The following is a 24,433-nucleotide window of genomic DNA, read 5'->3' as shown; positions in this document are numbered from 1 at the left end:
GCGCGCGCCGTCACGTGACGCGGTGGCGGGCTCCTCCGAACCGGCGGCGGCGGTGGCGGCTGCGATCGTAACGGGCGGGAGCTGCGCCGGGCCCGGCCCCTCCGCGGGGTGAGCGAACCGGGGCCCCGCCGCCCCCTCCTCGGCCTCCCCTCCCCTTCTCCGGTGGGGGCGGCGGGCGGGGGAGCACCGGCCTGCGCCCCGGCGACCGGCTCGGCCCGGCGAGGGAGGCCTCGGGCGGCCCGAGGGGCGGGGAGGGGCGTCGCGTGAGGCAGAGTTGTGAGGGGGAATTGGGAAAAACAATCAAATTAGCCGAGGTGAGAGCACCCGGTGCGGGAAGAACGAGGAGCTGTCACCCGCGGTGCGCCGGGGGGCCGCGGGCGGCGGTCGGTGCGCTCGCTGCGGGCCGCGCGGCCTGCTGGGGGGTCTGGCTCCGGTGGAGGTCACCGGGCCCAGCGGGCTGGCTGCCGCGGCGGGGTCGGCGCTGCCGTGCTCCGGAGGCTCTCCGGGAGCGCAGAGGCCGGCCGGTACCGGGAGGTGCCGCTGGGGGTGTCAGCGGCCGGCTCCTGCCGGGCCCTCGGCAGCGCACCCGGGGAGCGGGGGGGTTCCCTGTTTCCTCCCGTGACCGCTCGTGTCTCCCCTCACGCAGGAAGGTGGGGCGGGCGCGTTGCGGGGTTAGCAGGGCTCGGCGGGAGAAGTAAAGCCCCCTGCGACCTCGGCAGGGCGCTAGCGGCGTTTGGAGCGCAGGCGGCCGGCTGGGCCAGGCGGGCTGGGCCAGCGAGGGTCACCTTCCAGCCTCACCGCCTGACTTCTTGCTAGGAGATGCCGCTAGCAGCGAATTAGCGTCGTTATAGCATGCTCCTAAATACAGTGGGGCTCTCTGTTAAACCTCTCCTTATTCCTTACCAGGTAACACCAGAGTTGTTTGGGGTTTTGGGTTTTAGCGTTTCATGCTGCAGAGGAAAGCACCCCGAAGGTAGTTCTTACAGCGCTCGTGTACCACGAGCTGAGAGATATGGGAGGGGAGGAAACCATCACGCACTACTTTGGGTGGTCTGTTAACGTATTTCAAAACACTTTGCACATATATTCTGTCTGCATGTTGTGTCACAGAGCTACTTGGTTTTCTTCCAGCGGGGCTGTGCTGGACCCTCGGTGCAATGGCTATGCAGGCGCAGTTCGAGGCAAACGCAGACACGTCGGCAGAGGAGGAGAGCTTTGGGCCGCAGCTCATAGCTAGGTTGGAGGTAGGTAAGGAGTGAGCTCTAGAGCACGTTTTCAAGAAATCTCCTAGTCTTCTTCCTTTAACACAAGTTGTATCTGGAAATGGCGTTGCTAGAATCTCGTGTTCCGTCAAAAAGCAAAACAAAAGCCCCAAGGTGTAACAGCTTCAGTTTACGTTACGTTGCTTTGCTGTGTACCCTTTCCTGGTGTGTATTGGCCACCTCCAGCATCTGTTAAACCCAACAGGGAATGACATCTTCTGCCTGTTCCCTGCCGTCTGTACAGTTAACAGCTTACACAAACACGGCGCTGGCGAAAGGATGTTATTTTTTATGGGGTTTTGTGTGTAAGTGAGCGGGGAGGGAACACTCAGTACGCTGACTTGTAATAACAGAGTTTGATCCCGATCTGAGGAAGGCAGCTGAAGGATTCAGTGGAAGTCAGATTAAGGTATTTGTGTCTTAGTGCATCCTTCCTTCTCCCCTGCCTTTCAGCAATGTGGTATAAATGCAAACGATGTGAAGAAGTTGGAAGAAGCTGGATTTCACACAGTTGAGGCTGTCGCTTACGCACCAAAGAAGGAGCTACTAAACATTAAAGGCATCAGTGAAGCCAAAGCTGACAAAATCCTGGTAAGGGTGTTATGGAAAAGCTTTAACCCAAGTTATGCAAGAAGTTTTAAATTGTTCTGGTGATTCTGGAAGGTGTCCGTTAATGATGTACTGAGGAGGGCTGTAAAGATGATTAGAGGTGTGGCATGACTTTTGGTGAGAAGAGACAAGAAACATTAGGACCAGCTTCAAAAAGTGAAGAGGGAGGGACTGTTGGAAAGGTCTGTAAAAATCGTGGAAGGCAGGGAGAGTAGCCCCAAGGGGACTGTTATTTCTAGCTCGGTGTTTCTGACGGTAAGCTCAGAGCCACGGCAGTACCTTTTCGTCCAGGCTGTAATTAAGTTGTGGAGCTCCTTGTCACAAGACACGGTGGCCACCTGTAGCGCCAGTTGGTTGAAAAGGGGCAGGTGCAGCGTTGGTGGGTAAGGCTCAGGTCGAGAAGGTCGCTAACTGAACCCGGAGCAACTTGCCAGAGGGTCGGTCCCTTGTTCCCCGTTTGTTCCTCTCCCTCCCTCCGCAGCCGCTGCCGGCAGCTGACAAGGCAGAGGACGCTGCGGCGTCGCGCCCAGCCCGGCCCAGCTCTTCTGTGAAGTTCTTCTCGAGCGCATTAACTGTGCCCCTCCGCTTGGGTGTTCGCCAGGAGACCTGGGCTTCGCTTCTGGGCGCCGGGAGGGAGGCCTGAGCTGTCCTCTCCCGCCTGCGGCTGCTCCAGCCAGGCGGTTGCTGCCAAACGCGCTCTCCGCGACCGAAACCTGCCCTGGCGCCAGGTCGAACTCCAAGACTTTCCTTGCTCCGCGGAGTCACTCGCTGTTCGGAAGGCTGCGTTCCTGGGAGGCCGTGCGCCCGCCCCGAGTGTTGCGGGTTTCACAGGGACAGAGCTGAGCGCCAAGGGTGGGTGACGATGGGGGGAAGATTTCCATCACACACACACACCAGATGTTGACAGTTTTTCTCTGAGCAGAATTTCAGTTCCACGAATTTCAGTTCCACTCAGAGGTCCCACCGAACACATGGCCTATAAAAGGCGTGCATCGAGTTATGTAGGTGCTTCTCCATGTCACAAAATGACGTATAAACGCGTGGGAGGAGCTCTCCTTGCACTGCTTACTTTGGTTTTCCTCAGGCAGAAGCAGCTAAACTGGTTCCGATGGGTTTCACCACAGCAACGGAATTCCACCAGCGAAGGTCAGAGATCATCCAGATCACCACTGGGTCCAAAGAACTTGATAAACTTCTTCAAGGTAGTAATTTTATTTATTTGCTGATTAGCCCCAGTTATCTGCACTCTCCCCCCCAGGAGCGTGATCCTTGCACAAAAACACGCAAGACGCACAGGTTTTGGTTGAATAAAAAAATCTCCCCAAGTACTGCTCTCTTGTACCACAACTGGTTTTCTTTTAAAAGCTGCAGAAACAGTTTTAGAACCTTTTAGTCCTGGTGCAATACCCAGAGCTGTTCATTTTGGAGGTTTCTAGTTTATTCTAGTCTATGACCCATTTTGAGATGACAAACCCAGGTATCGTCTTCTCCCCGTTCCCCCTGGGAATCAAAAAATCCGAACAAGTGTTTTCAGCTTTTCAGCCTCTCCAAACGTGCGCTGGCCTAAGCCTCCTGGCTGCAGCACGGGCAACCTCAGTATGAAAACCTGGTTTTCCAAGTAGAGTTTTGAAGCTTTTAACCAAAGTAGGTGTTTCACTGAGTCCCTGTAAATGTCAGACGTTGTACAAGGTCTTCGTCTGAAGCATGTGACCTTTTTAAAATTATTTTTTTATTATTATTTTCCCTTCAGGAGGAATAGAAACAGGGTCCATAACAGAGTTATTTGGGGAGTTTCGTACTGGAAAAACACAGTTGTGTCATACCCTGGCAGTGACCTGTCAAGTGAGTATTCTGCTTTATTAAAGTCAAGTATTCAGACAGCACAGCTTTTGGATGTTTGCTGATTTGTGCACTTCTCTCAGCCATCTAAACAGCTGCAAAGAACGTGAGTATTCACAGCACCCTGGGCTGTACTTGCAGCTTTCTAGGATCTTGTGTTTCGTGTTTGATCTGCCTGCTAGGATTAGTTTAGCAGCAATTAAGTTTGTGATGGTTTTTGCCCGTGTTTGACATGTTCCGTAGCTGCATTTTTATTCCCTCCTCAGTATTCTGACAGCAACATTCAGCACGTTAGCCTTCCAGCATGATTCGAGGTCTTAAATGCAGTGAAGCATTCGATCTCTCTTCAGGTGCTCTGGGCTCCAGAGAACCTTTCTTGTCACCAAAGTGTTGAAAAGAGAAGAAACAGTGTTGGGCTCGACGAGTTTCTTGGGCTAGCAGTGTGTTTCCAAACGTACCCTGCGGTTACTTCACTTGACTTCTGTAAAAGCCTCCAGTTGGCTCTTGCTATCAAACAGTGGATCAGTTTGGGGCAACGTGTTTTTTTGATCATAGTTTAAACCACTGACAGTGTTTATGAATTTCTAGAGGTTGCTGTCTCATAAAATGAGAGGCTTTGGCCTTTGTTCGATCCTTCAGTTAACACCCTTATGCCCCTAAACTTACCAGCTCGGAGTTAAGCACCCGTCCTCTTAGGTAGGTATGGGAGACTGAACGCGGGAATCTTTCTCCTCACTTCTCCCAGATAAAAGTGACTTTACCCACAATAGCTTGGTATGTTATTTAGTGTGTGATCTCAGTTGAGGGCGCAAGGCAATCACTGGGTTGTTTGTTGATACTGGTTTCGTCTTCATTTGCTTTTCCTTCAGCTCCCCATTGACCGCGGTGGTGGCGAAGGCAAAGCCATGTATATCGACACAGAAGGGACCTTCCGTCCAGAACGTCTGCTCGCTGTGGCTGAGAGGTCTGTACCTGGCCTGGGAGTAAACTGGCGGTGCTTGAAGGAAGGAACACGTTTACTCTTGGGACAATGTAGGCAGTTGGTCACCGTGTGAATCAGCCTCTCCTTAAAGTCATGGGGCTGTTGCAGGAAGGATTGTCCCTGAAAAAACCAACCACCAAACAAAAACCTTTCCATGTTCTGGTTGCTGCCCACCTGTGTGTGTGTGTTGGAACGTGACATTTGCGGGGCCTTATCAACAAGGTCTCTAGTTCAAGGTGTGACAGCGGCTGACACCGTTGTCCCCTGGAGTGTGGTGTCTTTGCTTCTTACCTCTCTTTCAAATGCGGTTTTCCTGGTAGTGAAATACGTTGAAAGGTTTTTCTCCAACTCCGCCAACAGATCTTTGGAAGACATTTTACACAGGCCCTAGAGGTCAATTTGACAGATGTTCGCTTTGGAGACGCCTGGTGTGGCTGTTCCTCTCCCCTCTGCTGCTTTTCTCTCCCCACAGCTATTGTGTGGTTGTCCCTCTGCAGGAAGGGACAGTTCGCTCCGGGAAGGGAGCGCACGCTTCCCGACGGGCTGGGGACAGCTCCAGCCAAGCCTGCTCGCTCTCTTGGCCGAGCTGGATCTAACCCTGCCAGCTTTTCCTGCAGCAAGTGGGGGGTTACTCCTGTGTCCCCGTCACCGGTGGGTATTTGGCAACGAGCACCTCTCGGGCACCGATGAGGAAGCGAAATGTTTGCGGCAGCCGTGAGAGGGTGTCTGTGCCTGGCTGTGCACAGAGGGGGCTTCTTCCCGTCAGTGCCATCCCTCCCTCTTTTTCTGCAGCTCAGCTGGGATGGAGGCGAAGCGTCTCAGCTCGTTTCTTTCTGCAGTCTGCGGGTTTGGCACGTGCTTGACTGCCAGCCGTGGCGTGACTCTCGAACGTGTAATGCTTCAGCGTGGTCTGGCTTCCAGCGCTGGTCAGGGCGGGCTGTCGCTCACCTTCAAACGTAGGGCGCCAGTAGCCTAGTAAGGTTGGCTTATTTGATTTATTAATGGCTACACGTGCAGGCAGCAGAATTAATTGGTAGCTGTGATTCTGAAAGTGCTGTCAAAGCTCTGCTTCGCCCAGAAGCCTAATTTCTACAGGAGTTAGGGAGGGAGACGTTAGGAGCCCGGCTGTGCAGAGCAGGATGGTGAAACCAGAAAGATCCTTGCCTTAATTCACGTTCTTCATCGGATGGGTTTTGGTGTGACCACGGGAGGGGTACAGAGGTGCGGAGACGGGAGTTGGAGAATCCACAAAAGACTCAATATGAGTTATATCAGGAAACTCGTTTTATTGTGCAGATGCACTTTCTTATATAGCATAATTTTCCAAAGTCATCATGACTTGCAGTTTTTCATAAACTCCAATTGTGCTATACGTACATCAGTCATCTGCTTCTACCTATCACTTTACTATTAATACTAACGCGTTCCGCCTCATACGGATGTTAGCTTCTAATCCTTCTATTCTGACCCTCAAGGCCGAAGCGTCCTTGAGGCCTACTATGTTAGTTCAGACAAACTGTTCAACAGTTTTCCCTGTGCAGGCCTTCTAGCATTCCATGCCTGTTTTCAGCAAGCTACGCTCCCACATGGAGGCGCTGTCCGAGGGCGCAGGAGTGGGGGGCGGGAAGCTGAAGCCTGCGTGGAGTTGAACGTGCTGAGGAGCGCAAGAGGTGGGCGAAGGTTTTAGTGCTCGGTGTGGCCAGACGTTCGCGCGGGTTCCCCGCAGCGGTTGTGGGGTCCTGGCCTTGAAGATGTTCCGCACCCAACTGGACGCAGTCCTGAGCAACCCGCTGTGAGCGGGGAGGGGAGCTGGACTAGTTGACCCGCAGAGACCCCTTCCAGCTTCTAAGGGTGTAATTCTGTGAAAGGAAAAGTTATGTAGGGTCTCTCACTGGAAAAGATATTCCTACATGTCAGATCCAAGGAGGATCATCAACTGGTTCTCCAAATTCAAAGGGATTTCTGAAAATGCCGTATAAATAATTTAAATGTAAGAGGTTGGATGTAACCACCTTTTTGGGGTTTTTTGGTCGTAGAACACCGAGAGAGGTATTGCAGGTGGAAGGCTGTTGGTCGCTGTTTTGTTAGCAACATACTGCTTCCAGAATGTTCTGCCCCGAGTGGTCCTTTCCGTGCCTGTGGTTTTGTTTTGAGGAAGATGTCTGGGGGTGCGCTTCGCTATTGTTCCTAGGCAGGAAAATACTCTTGTAAAACTGGTTTCCAGTCATTCTGTTCTCTTCATCACCAAGTCGTGTTGCGGTTTTTTTTGCTGTCTGTTTTTATCTCTATGACTGTCCCAGGAATGTGAATTTTTATCCTAGCCTTTAGGTAAACCTGCTGGATAACTCCTGTCGATGGAGCCGTCACTTAAAGATTGATTGATTTACTTTTTCCTCCAGGTATGGCTTGTCTGGCAGCGATGTCCTAGACAACGTGGCGTACGCTCGAGGTTTCAACACAGATCATCAGACCCAGCTCCTGTACCAGGCGTCTGCGATGATGGCTGAGTCACGGTAATAAACCTGATTCAGATGGGGGGATTTTTGGGCCGGCACGTCATCCTATTCTAAAGCTGCCTGTAGGCGATGGACGAGGGCAAGAGGGGCACGGATCGAGCGGAAATGTCAAAGTAATTGTTTACTTCGGAAGTTCACTTTCTTGCTGCGTCCTTGCTTCGGTGCTGAGCTCCGCTGGGTCAGCTTTTGTTGTTCCCCAGCTGGGCTGGGCTTCGGCACAGCCGGACGGCGAGCTGGGCGTGTCGGCAGTGCCGGCTCGTGCCTCCTGCTCTTGAGGTGGTGGGTGACAGCGGCCGCCGTGAGCCGCGACGCCCGGGGTTACTTTACAGAGCCCAAGTGCCAGCCTGAGGAACGGTGTTAAAGCTCAGTTTATTGTGGCTTCCAGGAAGAGCGCTGCTTTGGAGCGCGCCGAGCCCCGAAGCGGCCTGGGCGGGCGGCTTTAGTCAGAAACCGAGGATTACGGGCGCCTTGGAGGGAAGGAGGGGGTGCGAGGGGTGTGGGAGCCTGCCCGCAGAACCGCTGCGCTGTCGGAACGCTGAAGCCGGGCTAGTTTGTAAGAGTGCGATGGAGCCGCTTTTAGCCATGCAGGAACTTTCTTTACTGGGTTTTGTTGTCCGGTCAGTCACCTGGCACCGCAGGTCAGGGCGGTGCTGTTAAAAATGGTGACTCTGGAGGGGTTCACGAGAGCCTCGTGCTTGTCCTCCCCAGCTACGCGCTGCTGATAGTGGACAGTGCCACGGCCCTGTACCGCACCGACTACTCGGGCAGAGGCGAGCTCTCGGCCCGGCAGATGCACCTGGCCAGGTTCCTGCGGATGCTGCTGCGCCTGGCGGATGAGGTGAGCCGGGGCCTGCGCTGGGCGCCCGGGAGGGCCGCTGCGCCCTTGTCCTGCCCTTGTCCAGCTCTGCCCGCTCGGGGCCTGCTGCCAGCGGGGCGGCCATGCAGGAGAGAGGGGCCGGGGGCAGCAGAAGTGCATGTGTGTCTCTTTCCCTGCCCTTTTTTTTTTTTTCCCTGCCCTTTTTTTTTTCCCCCTGCCCTTTTTTTTTTCCCCCTGCCCTTTATTTTTTCCCCCTGCCCTTTATTTTTTCCCCCTGCCCTTTTTTTTTTCCCCCTGCCCTTTTTTTTTTCCCCCTGCCCTTTTTTTTTTCCCCCTGCCCTTTTTTTTTTCCCCCTGCCCTTTATTTTTTCCCCCTGCCCTTTATTTTTTCCCCCTGCCCTTTATTTTTTCCCCCTGCCCTTTATTTTTTCCCCCTGCCCTTTATTTTTTCCCCCTGCCCTTTATTTTTTCCCCCTGCCCTTTATTTTTTCCCCCTGCCCTTTATTTTTTCCCCCTGCCCTTTATTTTTTCCCCCTGCCCTTTATTTTTTCCCCCTGCCCTTTATTTTTTCCCCCTGCCCTTTATTTTTTCCCCCTGCCCTTTATTTTTTCCCCCTGCCCTTTATTTTTTCCCCCTGCCCTTTATTTTTTCCCCCTGCCCTTTATTTTTTCCCCCTGCCCTTTATTTTTTCCCCCTGCCCTTTATTTTTTCCCCCTGCCCTTTATTTTTTCCCCCTGCCCTTTTTTTTTTCTTTTTTTTCCCTTGCCCCTTTTTTTTTTTCCCTCTGCCCTTTTTTTTTTTTTTCCCCTGCCCTTGCCCTTTTTTTTCCCGTTTTTTTCCTCTGCTGTTTTTTTTTTTTCCCCTGCCCTTGTCTCATTTTCCTCAGTTCAGACTGTGGCAGTTAAATTGACTTCGATTCCCTGCTTCCCTCCCTGCAGTTCGGCGTGGCAGTTGTGATCACTAACCAGGTGGTAGCACAAGTGGATGGAGCAGCCATGTTTGCTGCAGACCCCAAAAAACCCATTGGAGGAAATATCATAGCACATGCTTCCACCACGAGGTGAGCGAATAGGTTATCGTCTTCCGTTAGCCTGGGTTTGGGAGATTTTCTGAAGCTGGCAAAGCGCCTTTGGATTCCGGGTCCCCGCACAGCTGCCACCGGCGAGTCCCGCCGGCTGCTCGAGCGGGTGCCGCTCTGAGCCCTCCGTGAGCTGCCCAAAAACCAGCACGACGCTTCCAGGCGCGCTCGCAGCTCCGCAGGGTGCTCGCAGACTCTTGCCGTGACTCTGAGGGTGACGTGACACGCCCTTACCGGTTTTGTTTCCGTCTCCCTGTTAGACTGTATCTGCGAAAAGGCCGAGGCGAAACCAGGATCTGTAAAATCTACGACTCGCCTTGCCTTCCCGAGGCTGAAGCGATGTTTGCCATTAACGCTGATGGCGTGGGAGACGCTAAAGACTGAAGGCCCCGTGTCGTTTCCCGTGTCGCCCCGGACTAGCTGTCGGTAAGGCTCCTTTCTGGGGCACCTTACAGATCCCTTCCCGACGCAGCTGCTGTTCAAGGGCTGGCGGAGGAACCCGTTGTGTTTCAGCAGGCGCGGCCATCGGGGGATGCACTTTGAGACCCGTCCGGACAGGTTGCCCGGAAGAGATCGACCCTCTCGGGCTTTGCTCTCGTGTGAGATGAACGCCGTTTCTCGAGGACGTTCTCAGAGGACCGTAGCCTTTGTGTTTTCCTCACGGCTCTTGCCCCAGCTGGACTCTGCCGGGGGACGTAGCGCAGTGAAATCTCAGGGGGTGTGACCGTAGTTTGTAACTTGGTGAGTGTGAGGTAGCATCGCCAGGTTTGTCGAATGAGAAGAGTGGTGACCCCAGTACTTAATGGATGGCTTTAATTGTAAAGGAAAGCGGAACGGTGTTCCCCGAGAGGAACACGGGGGTGCTGCCGGATCGATGAGGATCACAATCCATGCTCTTTGTGTTAGTTTTGTTCTGGAGGCTGCAACATGCTGGTTTGGGGGAACTGTTAATTTACATTTCAATTACCTTTTTTTTTTTTTTTTGTATTTCACTAATTCTCTGTGGAAATCTGCTTCTAATAAAAAGGACCATGAAAATATTGGCGACATCACAGGTTTCTGGAGTTCAGCCAGGCATTAATTCAGACAGTTTTTTATCTGCAGGTAGGAAGAAGGTGCATAAATCCTCAGTGAATCTCGGTCTGGGTTTTGTTTGTTTTTTTTTTTTTTTCTCCAAATGGTAAGAAAACGCATCCCCTCCCTGGTTTGAGAGGTGCGGTGTGGCTGTGCTCTGAGTGCTCTGTAGGTGCCTTTTAGGAGTCTTTGAGGTTAAAAAGGTTCTTTTATATTATGCAATGTTTTAATATAAGCTATGCTATTGTGAACTACTCTGAACTTGATTAAAGAGAATAATATCATGGTGGTGACCAGCAGCAAAAAATATGTTCCTGGTTCTTTTTGTCTGGCCCAGTTTTTCCTGGCCAGGTAAGATGACGTACAGTGGGACCCGGCTGCTCTTCCAGGCCGGCCGGCAGCAGCCACGTGTGTTCAGGTACGGAAATACCGGGGCTGCCGAGGCCGCCGGACCCCAGGAGAGGCCGCCGGACCCCAGGAGAGGCCGCCGGACCCCAGGAGAGGCCGCCGGACCCCAGGAGAGGCCGCCGGACCCGCTGCTGCCTCCCGCCCAGCCGAGTGCCTTTGCTCTTGCGGCCGTGGGGCGCCTGCAGCTGGGTTTCACACGTAAAACTCGCCAGCCTGGGAGCCCGGGGGTCGCGCTGGGGCCGCCGCCCCGGCCAGGGACGGAGGTGCAGTTCAGCCCGTCCCTGTGCTCGCGCTCGCCCCACGCGCCGGCTGCGAGGGCAGCGTCGGACCCGACGGGTGTGGGCTGATCGTGTTGGCCCAGACCTGGTGTGGCGGGGGGCTCCGTAGCCTGGAGCTTCGGGGAGGCGGGGGGAGACCGGGCGAAGACTCGGGTGTCCTCCGGGCTGAGGCCGGAGCAGGAGCTGTTTTGCCCTGGCGCGACAGTGCAGCGGTGTGGGGGGTTCCGGCCCCCCTGCTCCGGGGATCCCAGACCCGCCGCTTGGCAGAAGGTGGTCTCTGAAATGGAGCATCCCGGGTGTCCCTGCGGAAATCCGCTCCCGGGGAGGCGGGGGCTTGGGTGAGCGCGTGCACACCCTGCGGTGCCACGGAGGCGTAAACGACGCCTGACGGGACGGTGGAGCAGTTCGGTTTGTTGCTTTGGGCTACGCTGAAAAGCAAAATGTTGTGTTTGTTCTCTGCTCTGTGGCTTCTCTTCAGCGTCCCTTGTGGAGAGGGGGTCCGGCCGTGCCGGTGTCACAGTCCTCTGCGGATGGAATCTCTTTGTCTGTCGGTGCTGCCTAAGTCGATCTGGTAGAAACGTTTTTTTCCTTCTTTTTCAAAGTCTGCTTGGGTCTTCGAACAACGAAGATTACATCTCGAGTCCTCTCTGTTTGTGTAACGCTCACAGGCAAACCGACTTTTCTAGTAGCCTGCAGTACTTCTGGGGAGCTGAGGGGTTTGTAACTGGGGGTGGGAGAGCAAAGGTGAAGAAACTGGGAAATATTTGTTCGTCTTCCCTAAGTCCTTGCGCGGCTTGGGCTCCGAACTCGGCGGGGGTTTGGGGGTTTTGCCTCGTCCCTCTCGTACACCAGGGCCTTTTTCGAAAGGTCTCTCTCGAGTCGCCTTGCGCCGTCCCTGTAGCCGCTGCGTGGGCGAGCGTTTCCACAGAGGGTTTGAGCCGCTTGTGCCGCAGCGCCGTGACGCGCCGGTAGGACGAGCTCGGTGCCAGCGTTGCCTGAACGTCGGGGAGGCGGCGCTGATCCGCCTGTGGTGAAGGTCTGTCCCGCTGGCGGCACGAGAGGCGGCTCCCCGTGGGGCCCCGAAGCTCCCCTCGGGGCAGCGCAGTGGGGTCAGAAATCAGGGTCCCGGGGAAGTCCTGAGGCGGTTTGCGTGCGGGTTGGCGCAGTCGTGCCGCTCGCCCTCCTCCAGCGGGTTTTGCTACGTCTGAACCCCCGTCTGGGCCTGAAATTACAACCCAAGAGCAGGGGGCGCAGAGGCGTGCGTTACCCTGAGCGGCGGCTGCCCCCAGCGAGCGGTGGGTGACTGACCCGGCACGGGCAGAGCCCCCTTCGGCCCCACCTTTCCCGGGGGGGTTGCGCTGGTCTCCTCCCCGCTCTGCGTGGCTGCCGGGACCGGCCGCTGCTCCTCAGGCACCGGGCAGTGCCCGGTGGTGCCGGCTCTGCCCGCCCGCGCCTGGTCCGAGTTTCCAGAAGAGCCGGTGGTGCTCAGAAAATAAACTGCAAGGCTTCAACTTTCACTTAAAATCATTCATTTTTATTAAACTGGTTCTGTTCTGCTGCTGCTTAAATTTGTCCTGAGGATTTTTATTGTTCTCGCGCAGAAGCCTGTTTGTAAGGTAACCTAATTGTACTTGTTTCTTTGTCCAGGGTTTGTATAAAACACGATCCTTCCTTTAATCACTGAGGGTCCCTCACATGTTTTAAAAACATCTCCATCTGCTGGGAAAAAAGAAGTACAATTGTGCTCCAGCACCAACCCCCCAGGGAAAGGCTTTGCTGGAGTGAAAACTCTGACATGAAAGTGAATCCTCGAGCCAGGCTGGTCAGGGTCAGCGAGCTCCAGCCCTTCAGCTTCAGACTATCGACTGCAGCCCCTGGGGTCACATTCTGCGCTGTGCTTTGGGCAGAAAAGTGAGATTAATATTCTTAATATTTGGTTAAACCAGTCTTGGGACAGAAAGCACAATAAAGTTGACTTTTCTGTACGCTTTGCTCCGTGACTTGCTGAAGTACCAGGTTCGGATGCTCGAGTGTATGAAATGGAGGGAAAAGCACAGGAACCGCAGTACAGCACAGAGCACCGGGGGGGACACGGGAGAGGGTCCAGGAGGCGGTCAGGGTGAGCGGGAGGAGGTCAGGGTGAGCGGGAGGCGGTCAGGGTGAGCAGGAGGAGGTCAGGGTGAGCGGGAGGAGGTCAGGGTGAGCAGGAGGCGGTCAGGGTGAGCGGGTGACCTGCCTGATGGAAAGGGGCAGCTCAGAGCCGCCTGTGTGGGACCAGGCTCCTGCGGGAGGGGCAGCCTGGGGGGGTTTAGGGCGAAGCCTGGCAGTGCCCGGACTTCCCAGCGGAGGCACTGGGCAGGCGAGGGCAGAGCGGTTTGTGTTCACAGCTGCGCTAAAAACCCGAGCGCTCGACCGCTGCCGCACGCGTGTGGGGGTGTCGGGTACCGGGCAAGAGGCCGCCGGAGGCTGCGGGTGCTGGGGGACGCTGTAGGTCCAGGGAGGTCGTGCGTCCGCCAAGGCTGACAAGCAAACGAAGCTGCCCCCGGAACACAGCAGCTTTGGGGCATTTTTGTTCTACTTCTGGCCCTGCCCCAGGTTTCCTCTCCTGCCCCACATCTCCCCCAGCCCCCCGCTCCCCATCCACCGGCGGGCAGGGACGGGTTACCGGCGCCCGTCCCAAGGTGAGGGCTGGCGGGGAGAGCGGAGGACGGCAGCCACGCGAGGAAGACCACGCTGGCTGGAGCGGGGCCGGCTTCTCCCGCATCGCCGTGTAACCCCAGCCCCCCTGTCAGCGCTGCTCCCCACTGGCCGTGGATTGATCCCTTCTCCCTCCCAGGGGCGAGACAGCGGCGGGGGGAGCTGGTCCCCGGCCAGGCAGCCCGGACTTGCGCTGGCCCAGCAGCAGCCAGGGGCGGTGATGATCTCCCCGTCACACGGGCCAGAGGGGACTTTCTCACATCAGCCCCCTCCTCGCTGGCAGGACACTCTCCCTCTCTCCACCAGGCCCCAACACCCCTGGACAGCTTTTAATTCCAGGAGCAGAAAGGCTGGCAGCCCGAGCGTGGCGTCCCCGCGAGCGCTGGCATCGGCTTCTCTGAGCGGGACTCGTGGGGCCGTTTGTTGGGTGACAGAGAAGAGAATTAACTTCCCTGGAAGTCGCCAGGCGCTGGGGGAGAGGGCTGGTGGTGCACCCAGCCTGGCAGGAGACGTGCCGACCCTTTTGGGACTGTTTCAACCCCACTTGCAGAGCCCGAGCCCAGCCGGTTTGTAAGAGGCTGGTCCGAGGGACGAGCCACCTCCAGCCTCCCAGGGCCAGCACTGACCTCCCAGCGCTTCCCAAGACCTGTTTTTTCTCCCTCGTTGGGGCAATAAATCTAAGTCCAGTTCATTGCAGAGGTTTATGCTGGGGAAGCAGAACTGAGCCTGAGGCTGCATTTATGGGGCGTAAATGGAAAGAAAGAAAGAAAAAAAGCCTCTCTGCACTGTGTTGCAGCCAGGCTGAGAAACCCCCTTAGCAAGAGAACCACTACCAAGCAACGTGCTGTTTATCTTGAAATAATATTGAAAACCATGAAAGAAAGCACGGCCGAGGAGGAGAGGGGGCTGTTCCCCGGCTGCTTCTGCATCCAGAGGGGCGGGCAGCAGGAAGAGAAAGCTCCAGCATCCGAATAACCCGGGAGGGCAAGAATTAACCCAGGGAGAGTTCGAAGAGAGAGGGAGAGACACGCGCACACACACACACACACACACACACACACTTAAAGCCAATTCTTGTGCTTTTGGTACCCCCAAAAAATAATCCCAGTTCAAGGGCTCCGGTGCCACCTCTGGTGCCGTTTTCCTGTTGGTTTGTGTCGTGCTCCGGCACCGGCGCCCCGTACCCATGTGGGGTGAAAAACCCCCTCGGCGCAATTTAAAATCAGCCCAGATAAGGGGCAAGCCAACTCAAGGGGAGGAAATGAGATGTTACACCAGATTTATTGTTCCAAATGTGGTTTTAATTTGAAGAAGGAACCCTCTCCTCCCGCCTGACGCTGCGTTTGTTTGGGCAATTGATTCGTGTGTGTTCGCTTTTTGGCCAGGGCTCGTCATGGCCGTCAGCCCAGGGGGCTCGGTTCGGTTGGGGTTTCTGTCGTCTTTGATTGATTTCCCAACCGTCTCCGATATTTGTTTCTCTGTTTACCTTGTCCTGGATCCAGAGCTCGCTGCCGGCAGCGGGAATCTGCACAGTCCGACCTCAGCTGGCGCCGAGTGCGGCGCCTCCTGCGCCGGGGCAGCGCCTGCGCTCTGGGCTGAGGAAAAGGGTGTGATGAAAATGGGGTTGATCAAAACACCGACACGGTCACTTGCAGGCAGGGAAGGGCGACCGGGAAGGAGAAAGAGGGACCGAGTTTTGCTGCTGCAAAAGCACCACCACCAGGTCCCCTTCAGCATCCCCTTGCCTTGGGGAAGGACATCGAAACCTCCAGAACCGAGCTGTTAAATTCACAGGGAAACCCCGTACGGGTGTGTCTGTCGCTGAGGCCGGCGGTGGGTCGTCTCACCAGCGTCAGGCACTTAAAGGAGGGGGGGGTCTGGTCCAGGTTAAGCAGCTGAGTTGCATCTACAGACCGTGGAGGTGAAAGTGGGATTAAAATCCCGTTGGCGATGCCGAAAGGGAGCAGAGCTTTCTGCTTTCTCCTTAAGGATAGCCCTCAGCCAGCAAAGCCGAGGGGTGGGGGGGCAGCAACAGAGGCTCTAAGCGGCCAAGGTGGCTGAAGGGCACCTCGAAGAGGAGGTGCTGAGGTGGGAACACCCCGGGAGGGAGCACAGCACCCCCAAAACCGCCTTCCCCAGGCGAGGGAACGTTTCGGAGCGGTGGGTTCATGACCAGAAAGCAGCTCCATGATCCAACACGTGTCCGGGGCGGGGGGGAGAATCGATGTGCTGGACACAGCACCGTGTCCCCGTGCTGCCTAATGAAGCAGCAAGACCTTAATTGCAACGACACCTTCCACCCACCCCCCCCCCCGAGACCCCCGTGGGCAGCAGGAGGTTTGGCTGTGGGGGGAGGACACGGGGCTGCGCTCAGGGCTGGGAGGGGTTTGCTCCTGTGTTCTTCTGGACGCCATCAGGCAGGGAAGGACATGGAGTATTTGGGAGCCAGGTGATGCCTGGGTGCGAGAAGCAGCATGATTTCTGACCCAACCCTTTCCCAGGAACTTTTCCAAGGAAATTTAAGTGAAAAAATGAAATAATACTAATCCCTGTACTTTGGAGAACCACCCCAGGACGTCCTCAGAAGACGGAGCAACGTCCCAGCACCCCAGATCCCAGCACTCCCAGCACAGGGACGCGGTTTGACGGCTCGGAGCAGACCCGACCGCCCCAGACCCCCGCAGTGGTGTTCAAACCCCGTCCCGCAGCCAGCGGGACTGTAACTATGCACGCCTGTGACTGTGAGGACATAACCGCGGGGGGTTGCCCTGGGAAGGTTTTCCCTCGCAGCCGGAGCTGGGCTCCCCTGGCCCGGCAGAAGCCCGGTGTGACGGGCAGTTTAACGACGTGACAACAGGCGGGACGACGTGCGGTGTCCCAGCGCCTGAAACCTGGAGGCTGCAGAAAAGCTGCTGGAGCGAAGGAGGGGGCAGCTCCACCGGCGTTTAGGGTGCTCCGTACCGGGGGTGCTCCGTACTGGGGATGCCCTGTACTGGGAATGCTCCGTACTGGGGGTGCTCTGTACCAGGGGTGCTTTGTATTGGGGGTGCTCTGTACTGCGGATGCCCTGTACTGGGGATGCGCCTTACTGGGGATGCTCTGTACTGGGGGTACTCCGTACTGGGGATGCCCTGTACTGGGAATGCCCTGTACTGGGGATGCACCTTACTGGGGATGCTCCATACTGGGGATGCTCTGTACTGGGGGTGCTCCGTACTGGGGATGCCCTGTACTGGGGCTGCTCCATACCAGGAGTGCTCCACACTGGGGATGCTCCATACCAGGGATGCTCCGTACTGGGGATGCTCCATACCGGGGATGCTCCATACTGGGGATGCTCCGTACTGGGGATGCCCTGTACTGGGGATGCTCCATACCAGGAGTGCTCCGTACTGGGGATGCTCCGTACCGGGGATGCTCCATACTGGGGATGCTCCTTACTGGGGATGCCCTGTATTGGGGATGCTCCATACCGAGGATGCTCCGTACCGCACTGTCTCGCTGCCGGTACAGCTGCTTGGGAGGCTCTGCCGTACACCTCACCCCAACGCTGATGCACTTGAGCTCGCACGTGCCTGAGATCTGATTTCACGCTGTGAATATCCCGAGGCTCCCACCACACCACACAAAGCGCCGGGCATCACCGCTGGCTTCGCTCGGCTCGAGCAAACACCTTTTTTCTTCTCCGCCCGCTCGGAGCTCCCCAGGGCTGTGGGTTTGGGCTTCGGGGCTCCTGCCGGAGCACGAGCACAGACTGATGAGTTACCCCTCCGTGGCCACGCTCCGGCTGACCCACGTGGGATCCGCGGTGTTCAACCGCTGGGGGACTTGCTGCAGGGGCACCCGCCGGGCATCCCTGTTGGCATCAAACCCGGGAAGTTCCTCTTCAGCCTCGCTCGCTCTGACCAAGCCGGGGAGCAGCACGTCTATCCAACCAGCACCAGAAGAACACGTAAGTGCTATGGCCATTTTAGCAGACCATTTACATGCTGCTCTCTTTTTTAATTCCCACCAGTACCAACAGCCCTTTTTTTAGAAGAAATCTGGTTTTTCTTTCAGGGGCATCACCAGCACCTGGCTTCGCGCCGTCCTACATGGCCCCGCAGACAACCCAGCCCAAGCTCGAGCCATTTCTGGCAGTGGGGGGCAGGGGACAGCTCCTCAGCAGCAAGGTGACGCGTCCCCAGGGTGAAGCAAGTGCAGAAATCCCCACCACCCACCACCCCACCACCCCGGCTGTTCCCCTGTTGGGCTCAGCAGGACCTTCTTCAGCATCGGGGGGGGGGCATCGCTGAGCCGCGACGGGGGATGCGCGAGAAAAATGCCCCCTCCTCTGACAAAAACAACCCTCTTTTTGTCACTTCTCGGGTGCTTCCATGGGGCTGTTTGACAGCAGCAGGCGGGTGTGACTGCTTCACCGTGGGTGCCAGGGGGAAAGGGGACTAAGAGATTTTGGGCCACCCGGTAACGCAGCCATCCCCAAACGCGCCCCTGCATCCCCGCGTCCCGGCCGGTACCCGCAGCCTCACCTCTGACCCCCGCAGGTGATGCTGTGGACAAGGCGACGTTCGGGACCAAGGGCTGTCAGGATCAGGCGACATCCAGTGCTAAATCCACAAGAAACCCTCCCAGAGCCCAAATTCCACTGAAAAGCCGCAGCGTGGGGCCGGGCTCTCAGAAACCGCAAGCGCCGAGGGGCCTCTGCAGCCCCGAGTGGGGGAAGGAGAAAGGGGGGGCCGCTCGGTGCGGGGACGGGACACGGAGCAACCCCCGCTCTGTTGCCCCAGGAGGGTTTGGGGAGGGCGGCAGCTCTATTTTTTTTCGGGTGGGAATAGGTCACTGTACCAATTCCACCCCCCCGCAACACATTTCGGCTGCCGGTTACCGCTCCACATCTCCGCAGCGGAGCTCGCAGCCGGGCAGAAAGCCCAGCACAGCCCCCCTCCTTTTCCAACCCCTCACCCCCTTCCCTCGTTCCTCCCACCCCCCCACCCCCCCACCCCCACCCCCCGCTCCGCGGCTCCGTGCGCCCCGTCGGGGACCGCTCCCCCGTCCCGTCCCCCCCGCTCCCGCAGCACCGGGCGGGCTCTGCCCGGCCCCCTCCGGAGCTGGGGGCGGCCGGGGCCGCTCCGGGGGAGGGGAGAGGCTCGTCCCCCCTCGCAGGCGGCCATAAAGCGGCTCCCAGCAGCCGCCCCCGGGCAGAGCGGCCGCGGCCATGAGCGCTGCGGGGAGCCCCGACGGGGCGGCGGGGCCGGGGGCGCCGCTGCTGCCGCTGCTGCTGCTGCTCGGGGCCCTCCTGCTGCTGGCCGGCACCAGGCGGGGGGGGGCCGGCAACCGGAGCCCCCCGGGACCCTTCGCTTGGCCGCTGGTGGGCAACGTGCTGCAGCTGGGCCGCCTGCCCCACTTGGCTTTCGGGCGGCTGGCGCGCCGCTACGGCCCCGTCTTCCAGCTGCGGCTGGGCCGGCGGCGCGTGGTGGTGCTCAACGGCGAGGCCGCGATCCGGCGGGCGCTGGTGGGCCTGGGCGCCCGTTTCGCCGGCCGCCCCGATTTCCCGTCCTTCGAGCTGGTGTCCGGAGGGCGCAGCGTGGCGTTCGGGTCCTGCTCGCCCCGGTGGAGGGCTCGCCGGCGCCTGGCCCACGCCGCCCTGCGCGCCCGCTCGACGGCGGCCGAGGTGGAGCGGCACGTGGCGGCCGAGGCGGGCGACCTCGTCCGGCTCTTCCTGCGGCGCAGCCGGGGCGGCGCCTACTTCGAGCCCTCGCCGCTCTTGGTGGTGGCCAACGCCAACGTCCTCTGCGCCCTCTGCTTCGGCCTCCGCTACGGCCACGCCGACAGCGAGTTCACGGCGCTGCTGGGCCGTAACGACCGCTTCGGGCAGACGGTGGGGGCGGGCAGCGTGGTGGACGTGCTGCCCTGGCTCCTGCGCTTCCCCAACCCCGTGCGCCGCGTCTTCCGCGACTTCCAAGCCCTCAACCGGGAGCTGCACGGCTTCGTGCGCGCCAAGGTGGCGCAGCACCGCCAGACCTTCGACCCGCGCGCCCTCCGCGACGTCAGCGACGTCATGATCGCTGCCGTGGAGCGCGGCGACAGGCCCCCCGAGGGGCTGGGACCCGAGGACGTGGAGGGCGCCATGACCGACATCTTCGGCGCGGGGCAGGACACCACGTCCACGGCGCTCTCGTGGGTTCTCCTGCTGCTGCTGAAGCACCCGCGGCTCCAGCGGGACCTCCAGGCTGAGCTGGACCGGGTGGTGGGATGCTCCCGATTGCCCACGGCCGAGGACCAGCCCCACCTGCCCCTCCTGGAGGCCTTCATCTACGAGACGCTGCGCTACAGCAGCTTCGTGCCCATCACCATCCCGCACGCTACCACGGACGACGTGGAGCTCGAGGGCTTCCACATCCCCAAGGGCACCGTGGTCTTCATCAACCAGTGGTCGGTCAACCACGACGGCAGCAAGTGGCCCGACCCGCAACGCTTCGACCCCGCGCGCTTCTTGGACGCGCAGCAGCGCCTGGACCGCGACCGGGCCGGCAGCGTCATGATCTTCTCGGCCGGGCATCGGCGCTGCATCGGGGACCAGCTCTCCAAGCTCCAGCTCTTCCTCTTCACCGCCATCCTCCTCCACCAGTGCTCCTTCCACGCCAACCCGGCGGAGCACCTCACCATGGACTGCGTCCACGGGCTGGCGCTGAAGCCGCGGCCCTTCACCGTCACCGTGCGGCAGAGGCACCCCCTGCCCACCCAGCCCTGAGCGTCTGCCGGCGGTGGGCGGGGGGTCCCATCCGCGCTGCCCCCCCTTGGTTTGGGGCTGGCAGGGCCGGGGGTGGGGGACGGCTCCTGCTTCGCCCACAGGAGCATCTTGCCGCGGCGTGTCCCTGCCCCGGGTCGTGGGGTGAAGGGCAGCGAGTCCCCACAGCAATAAATGCCTTTGACACGGGACCTGGCTCCGCTCCTTTGCTCTGGGGGGTGGTGGCTGGAAGCATCACTCACGCCTGAGCCCCTGTCCTGCGTCCCCCTGAGCTCTCCCACCCCAAGACGGGCCAAACCCCTCCTCCCCGCTTCGCCCCAGGGTGCAGCAAGGGCGAATTTGCTTCATCCATGGCAGCAAAGGGCTGGAGGAGGATATTCGGGGGGGGACACACAACACGACCACACTTCCCAGTGTCTAGGAAAGCTACGCAGGAGCTAAGGGAAGCTGGGGGGTCTTGTTGATGGAGCTCAAGAAGAGTTTAAGGCCCCTTTTCCGGGGGGCTGGGAGGACAGCCCCATCAGCTGGAAGCCATACGCAAGTCTCCCTGCTCCAGCTGTGTGCACGCGGTGCCTGGGGACCTGGTTTAGCGGGACTTGGCCGTGCTGGGTTAACGGTTGGACTTGATGAGCCCAAAGGCCCTTTCCAACCTGAACGGCCCCACGGTTCCACAACCGCTGCTGCCCTGGCTGCGGGTATGTGCAACACCAGGAGCAGGGCAGGTCTGGAGGAAGCAGCACTTGTGTTCAACTTTACTGCCCCCTCTCCTCCCCTCTATTAACCTCAGCTTCCCTTCACAGTGAAAACATTTCCCTAAGGTCAGCCTTTTCTGTGATTTTACTACGCGCTCTGCACCCAATACTGAAATAGTAGACAAGTCAACTTACGTAAATTTTAATTCTATCAGTGTTTTCTGATACCCCTCTCCTCCCTCAAAAAGCCTCCCACAGCAGTTTATTTATTATAATATTTAGGAGACTGAGGTGGGCTTCTGCGAAATCACCCGGACTGAAACAGCGACCGCTCCTTCCCGTCAGCCCGAGGGTCAGTCACCGCCGGCGGGTCCCGACAGCGACCGCAGCGCTCGCGCTCCTCCCGCTTCAGGTTGTCTCTCAAGGCCAGCAGGGCCCGGGCAGGTCAGCCTTCGCCAGGGAATTTCCAAGGAATTACCAGTGTCATTGAACCAAAGAAATGGGGGTTGAGCAGAAAGGAGCCGGGGTGGGAGGCGGGACGGCCGTCTCGCTCCTCGGTGGAAGCGATGTTGACATTTCTGTTCCAACCCTGAGTCAGACGTTTCCCGGCACAGGGGAGAGGTGCTCACGGCCCTGGTATGCTCCTTGGAGTGGAACCCAACTGCACAAGCGCCGTTGCTTTCAAGCCCTCGTTCTGAAGAGGCCACCCTCTCCCAAGCCCTAGGGTCAACGCTGACCTCCTCTCCGAGCCGTCCAAGCTGCTTAAAACCCTTTTCCCAGCCGTGCTCCGAGGCACCGCTCCCTCCATGGCCACGTTAACACTCCAGGATTGCAAAACGTCCCTTCTAAAAGTCACTCAGAAACTCCTGATGGCCCAAGAGCCAGAGCGCTACGCTAAACCCCAGGGCACCAACACGTCCGTCCCCGACGCGGCGCCCTCAGCGTGGCACCTCCGGCTGAGCCGAAGAGCCCCAGGTCTGGCCCTGCACAACCCCCTTTTCTGCGGCCGGGGTCCTCCTCTCCCCCCAGCAGCAGGCCTCGGCAGGCTGCCCCTCGTACCAGCGCCGGCTCCTCTTCTCACGCCGATCAAAATCCTCCCTGAGGTGACCCAGGGCTCTAGAGGACGCCACGATTTCACCCTGAGGAAGGAATAAAAGGCAGGAGGTTGCCAAGAAGCTGCAGCCAGCCCTGATGCTGCACCAGGGGCAGAGGGAGGCGTCCGAGCGATGCTCAGGCCCCCTCCCAGAGAGGGCTGCTCCCGCGCTCGCCCTCGCCGGCGGCTGCCACGTCCTTCTCCCGAGGAGGGGGATGTGGGGTGTGCAACGCGCTGCCGTGCAAGTAACTCACACAACTGGAGTTACGCCCCCTGGTCTGTCAGGGAGCCCCCACCTTGTCTCCCCCTTCCCTCCCTCCTTCGCACGACCACCGCCGCTGAAGCCCCCGCTAGGGGAGCGGGAGGGACGCTGCAGCACAGCCGGCGTTACCCTTCGCTCTGCGAAGCGGCTTGAAATACGACGAGCGGAACATCAGGTGGTCTGAACCCCCCGAACCAATGTGCCCCCGGCCGGCGAGGCCCTGGCTCGCGGCGTCGGTGCTGGGGACACCGAAAATGGCCTTTAGGAGGAGGAAGGCTGAGCGCAGAACACACGACTGACGATCCACCTTTATTTAAAACCAACTTCACGGGGAGCACAGGGCCCGCCGCCGCGTTGCTTTGGTGCAGTTAAAACCACAAGCAGTAGCTGTTGCATCGACACAGGAGAGCTGTGACCCACGGCACTGCCCAAATGAACAGGAACGCCGCACGCTGCTTCCCCGTCCTTGCCCGCGGCGATCGGCACAGCGACGCCCCGCAGCCGACCCGCCTGCTGCCCCCGCCTGCTGCCGGGGATCCGCACCTACACGTGCGGCGGCGTGAAAAGCACGAGAGCACGGCGGGTGACCGAGCAGGGTCCCCTTCTCCTTGTTTATCAACACTATCTCACACAGAACGGCCCAGGGAGGACAAATTAGTTAAACAGCTTCAGTTATTTGCCAGTATCAGAATTTAACCACAGGTAGGGACGTTTCAGAGTTAGACTGGAGTCATTTTAGAATCAGGACCAGAGTAGCTCCAGGAAACTCCTCTCTCACCCTGGGATGTGTCCGGCAGAACTCAGCTGGATGGGAGCAGGGCAGAGCCTCTCTACCAGAGCTGCACCAGGCACATTAACCGCTTGCGGTCCTGGCAGGCACACAGCGCGGGCAGCTCGAGACGTTCCCGCCGTACGCTGGGATCAGTCCGCAGAGCACGGGGAAAGTTAAAGGAGTCTGGATTGGTGTTGTCTGACAGCTACCGCAGAGCACCCTCCCCTGTCACGCGGGAGGGACGAAGGCTTCCCCTCCCCAGCACGCGGCCCCCCGAGCCCACAGGCGGGGGCACGTTGTATTGCTAAAGGAAAAAACCACCCCCGAGCGCTGCTGGGAGTGTTGTGGTGACACAGCCTCGCCTTCTCCCCCCCTCAGCCTGCGAGCGCCGCCAGCAGAACCGAACCATGTTCATCGGTCACATCCCTCTTGTTCACGAGAAGCCAAGAAAAGGGAAAACCAACGTGAAAAAGGTTCGTTTGATGGTTATGTCATAACCGCCCGGAGACCAGGCTGAAAGCGGCAACACACAGCTCAGCTCCGCACTTGAAAGGACCGGCGAGTTCTGCCAGCGCCTGGCACCGTCGTCTCACAGACGCGTCAACCAGGTCCCAGCAGAGGAGGAACAGCGACACGCCAGGCAAACGCCCCCAGCTCGCCAGGCGGGCGCTGGGCCACCGGGGAGTCGTTCCCGGACGGGAACCCGAGCAGCGGTTCCTGTGGCGTGCAGAGCCCCCGAGGAAGGGGCAAGACCGCGCACGGGAGGGGTACGGGGACGCGAAATGCCCGATCCTGCTCCTTTAAGCCCCCACCAAAGCCCATCTCCGTTACAAAACCAGGCCGGTGGAGGAACCGAGCGCAGGGAGCGCTGAAGGCCTGCACCGACGGGCCGACGGAAGGACTGGGAGCCGAGAGGCTGCACCCGTGTGAAGGCGCCTGCGAAGGAACACGGCGTGAGAACCGCCCTAACTCCATCACCCCTTTCCAACAGGGAAGCAGGTCGCGCTCTCTTGGGGACAGAAAGGTCCTGGTCGCCCCCCCCGACTGCACCAGGCGCCTTCTCCCCTCCAGGAGGACAGGCCTTCAGCTGCCGCGGTCAGAGAACCAAGAGGTTTGGTGCCCGCTCCCCAGCGGGCTGGTCTGTACCCAGAGCCCTCGGCAGCGCTTTCCCAACGACTTTAACCGAGGCCGCTCGTCTGGAGAGCTGCGGCCCACCAACAGGCACCTGGGCAATTAACCAACTAACAAAGCGCTCTCCTCGCACCCCCCTCTTAGAGATGTAACGAACACAAAGGGGATGAGGCAG

The 24,433-nt window shown here is 58.7% G+C and overlaps 1 protein-coding gene and 1 pseudogene across 1 annotated transcript; both read left to right on the top strand.

The window, feature by feature from the left end:
• Positions 1-100: 100 nt before the first annotated feature.
• On the top strand, positions 101-9,487 carry RAD51 (RAD51 recombinase). The gene is made up of 10 exons (XM_086472120.1): positions 101-108; positions 1,132-1,244; positions 1,716-1,853; positions 2,956-3,073; positions 3,622-3,713; positions 4,580-4,674; positions 7,092-7,205; positions 7,917-8,046; positions 8,964-9,085; positions 9,364-9,487. Exons 2-10 carry the CDS (start codon positions 1,158-1,160, stop codon positions 9,485-9,487), a joined length of 1,020 nt encoding a protein of 339 aa, XP_086328246.1. The 5' UTR covers positions 101-108; positions 1,132-1,157.
• Positions 9,488-18,775: 9,288 nt separating this feature from the next.
• Positions 18,776-20,311, top strand: LOC147414564 (cytochrome P450 1B1 pseudogene; annotated as a pseudogene).
• Positions 20,312-24,433: the final 4,122 nt, after the last annotated feature.

This window comes from Leptosomus discolor, chromosome 12 (genome assembly GCF_034619465.1).
Source record: "Leptosomus discolor isolate bLepDis1 chromosome 12, bLepDis1.hap2, whole genome shotgun sequence".
NCBI classification, from domain to species: Eukaryota; Metazoa; Chordata; class Aves; order Leptosomiformes; family Leptosomidae; genus Leptosomus; species Leptosomus discolor.
The sequence above is the reverse complement of the archived record's forward strand: the minus strand, read 5'-3'. Positions and strand labels throughout refer to the sequence as shown.

Bases quoted from the DNA above. Each gene is read 5' to 3' on its own strand.
- RAD51 (XM_086472120.1), top strand. From the start codon at position 1,158: ATGGCTATGCAGGCGCAGTTCGAGGCAAACGCAGACACGTCGGCAGAG. The intron at 3,074-3,621 runs GTAGTAATTTTA...TTTTCCCTTCAG, and splicing joins ACTTGATAAACTTCTTCAAG to GAGGAATAGAAACAGGGTCC. The intron at 7,206-7,916 runs GTAATAAACCTG...TGTCCTCCCCAG, and splicing joins GCGATGATGGCTGAGTCACG to CTACGCGCTGCTGATAGTGG.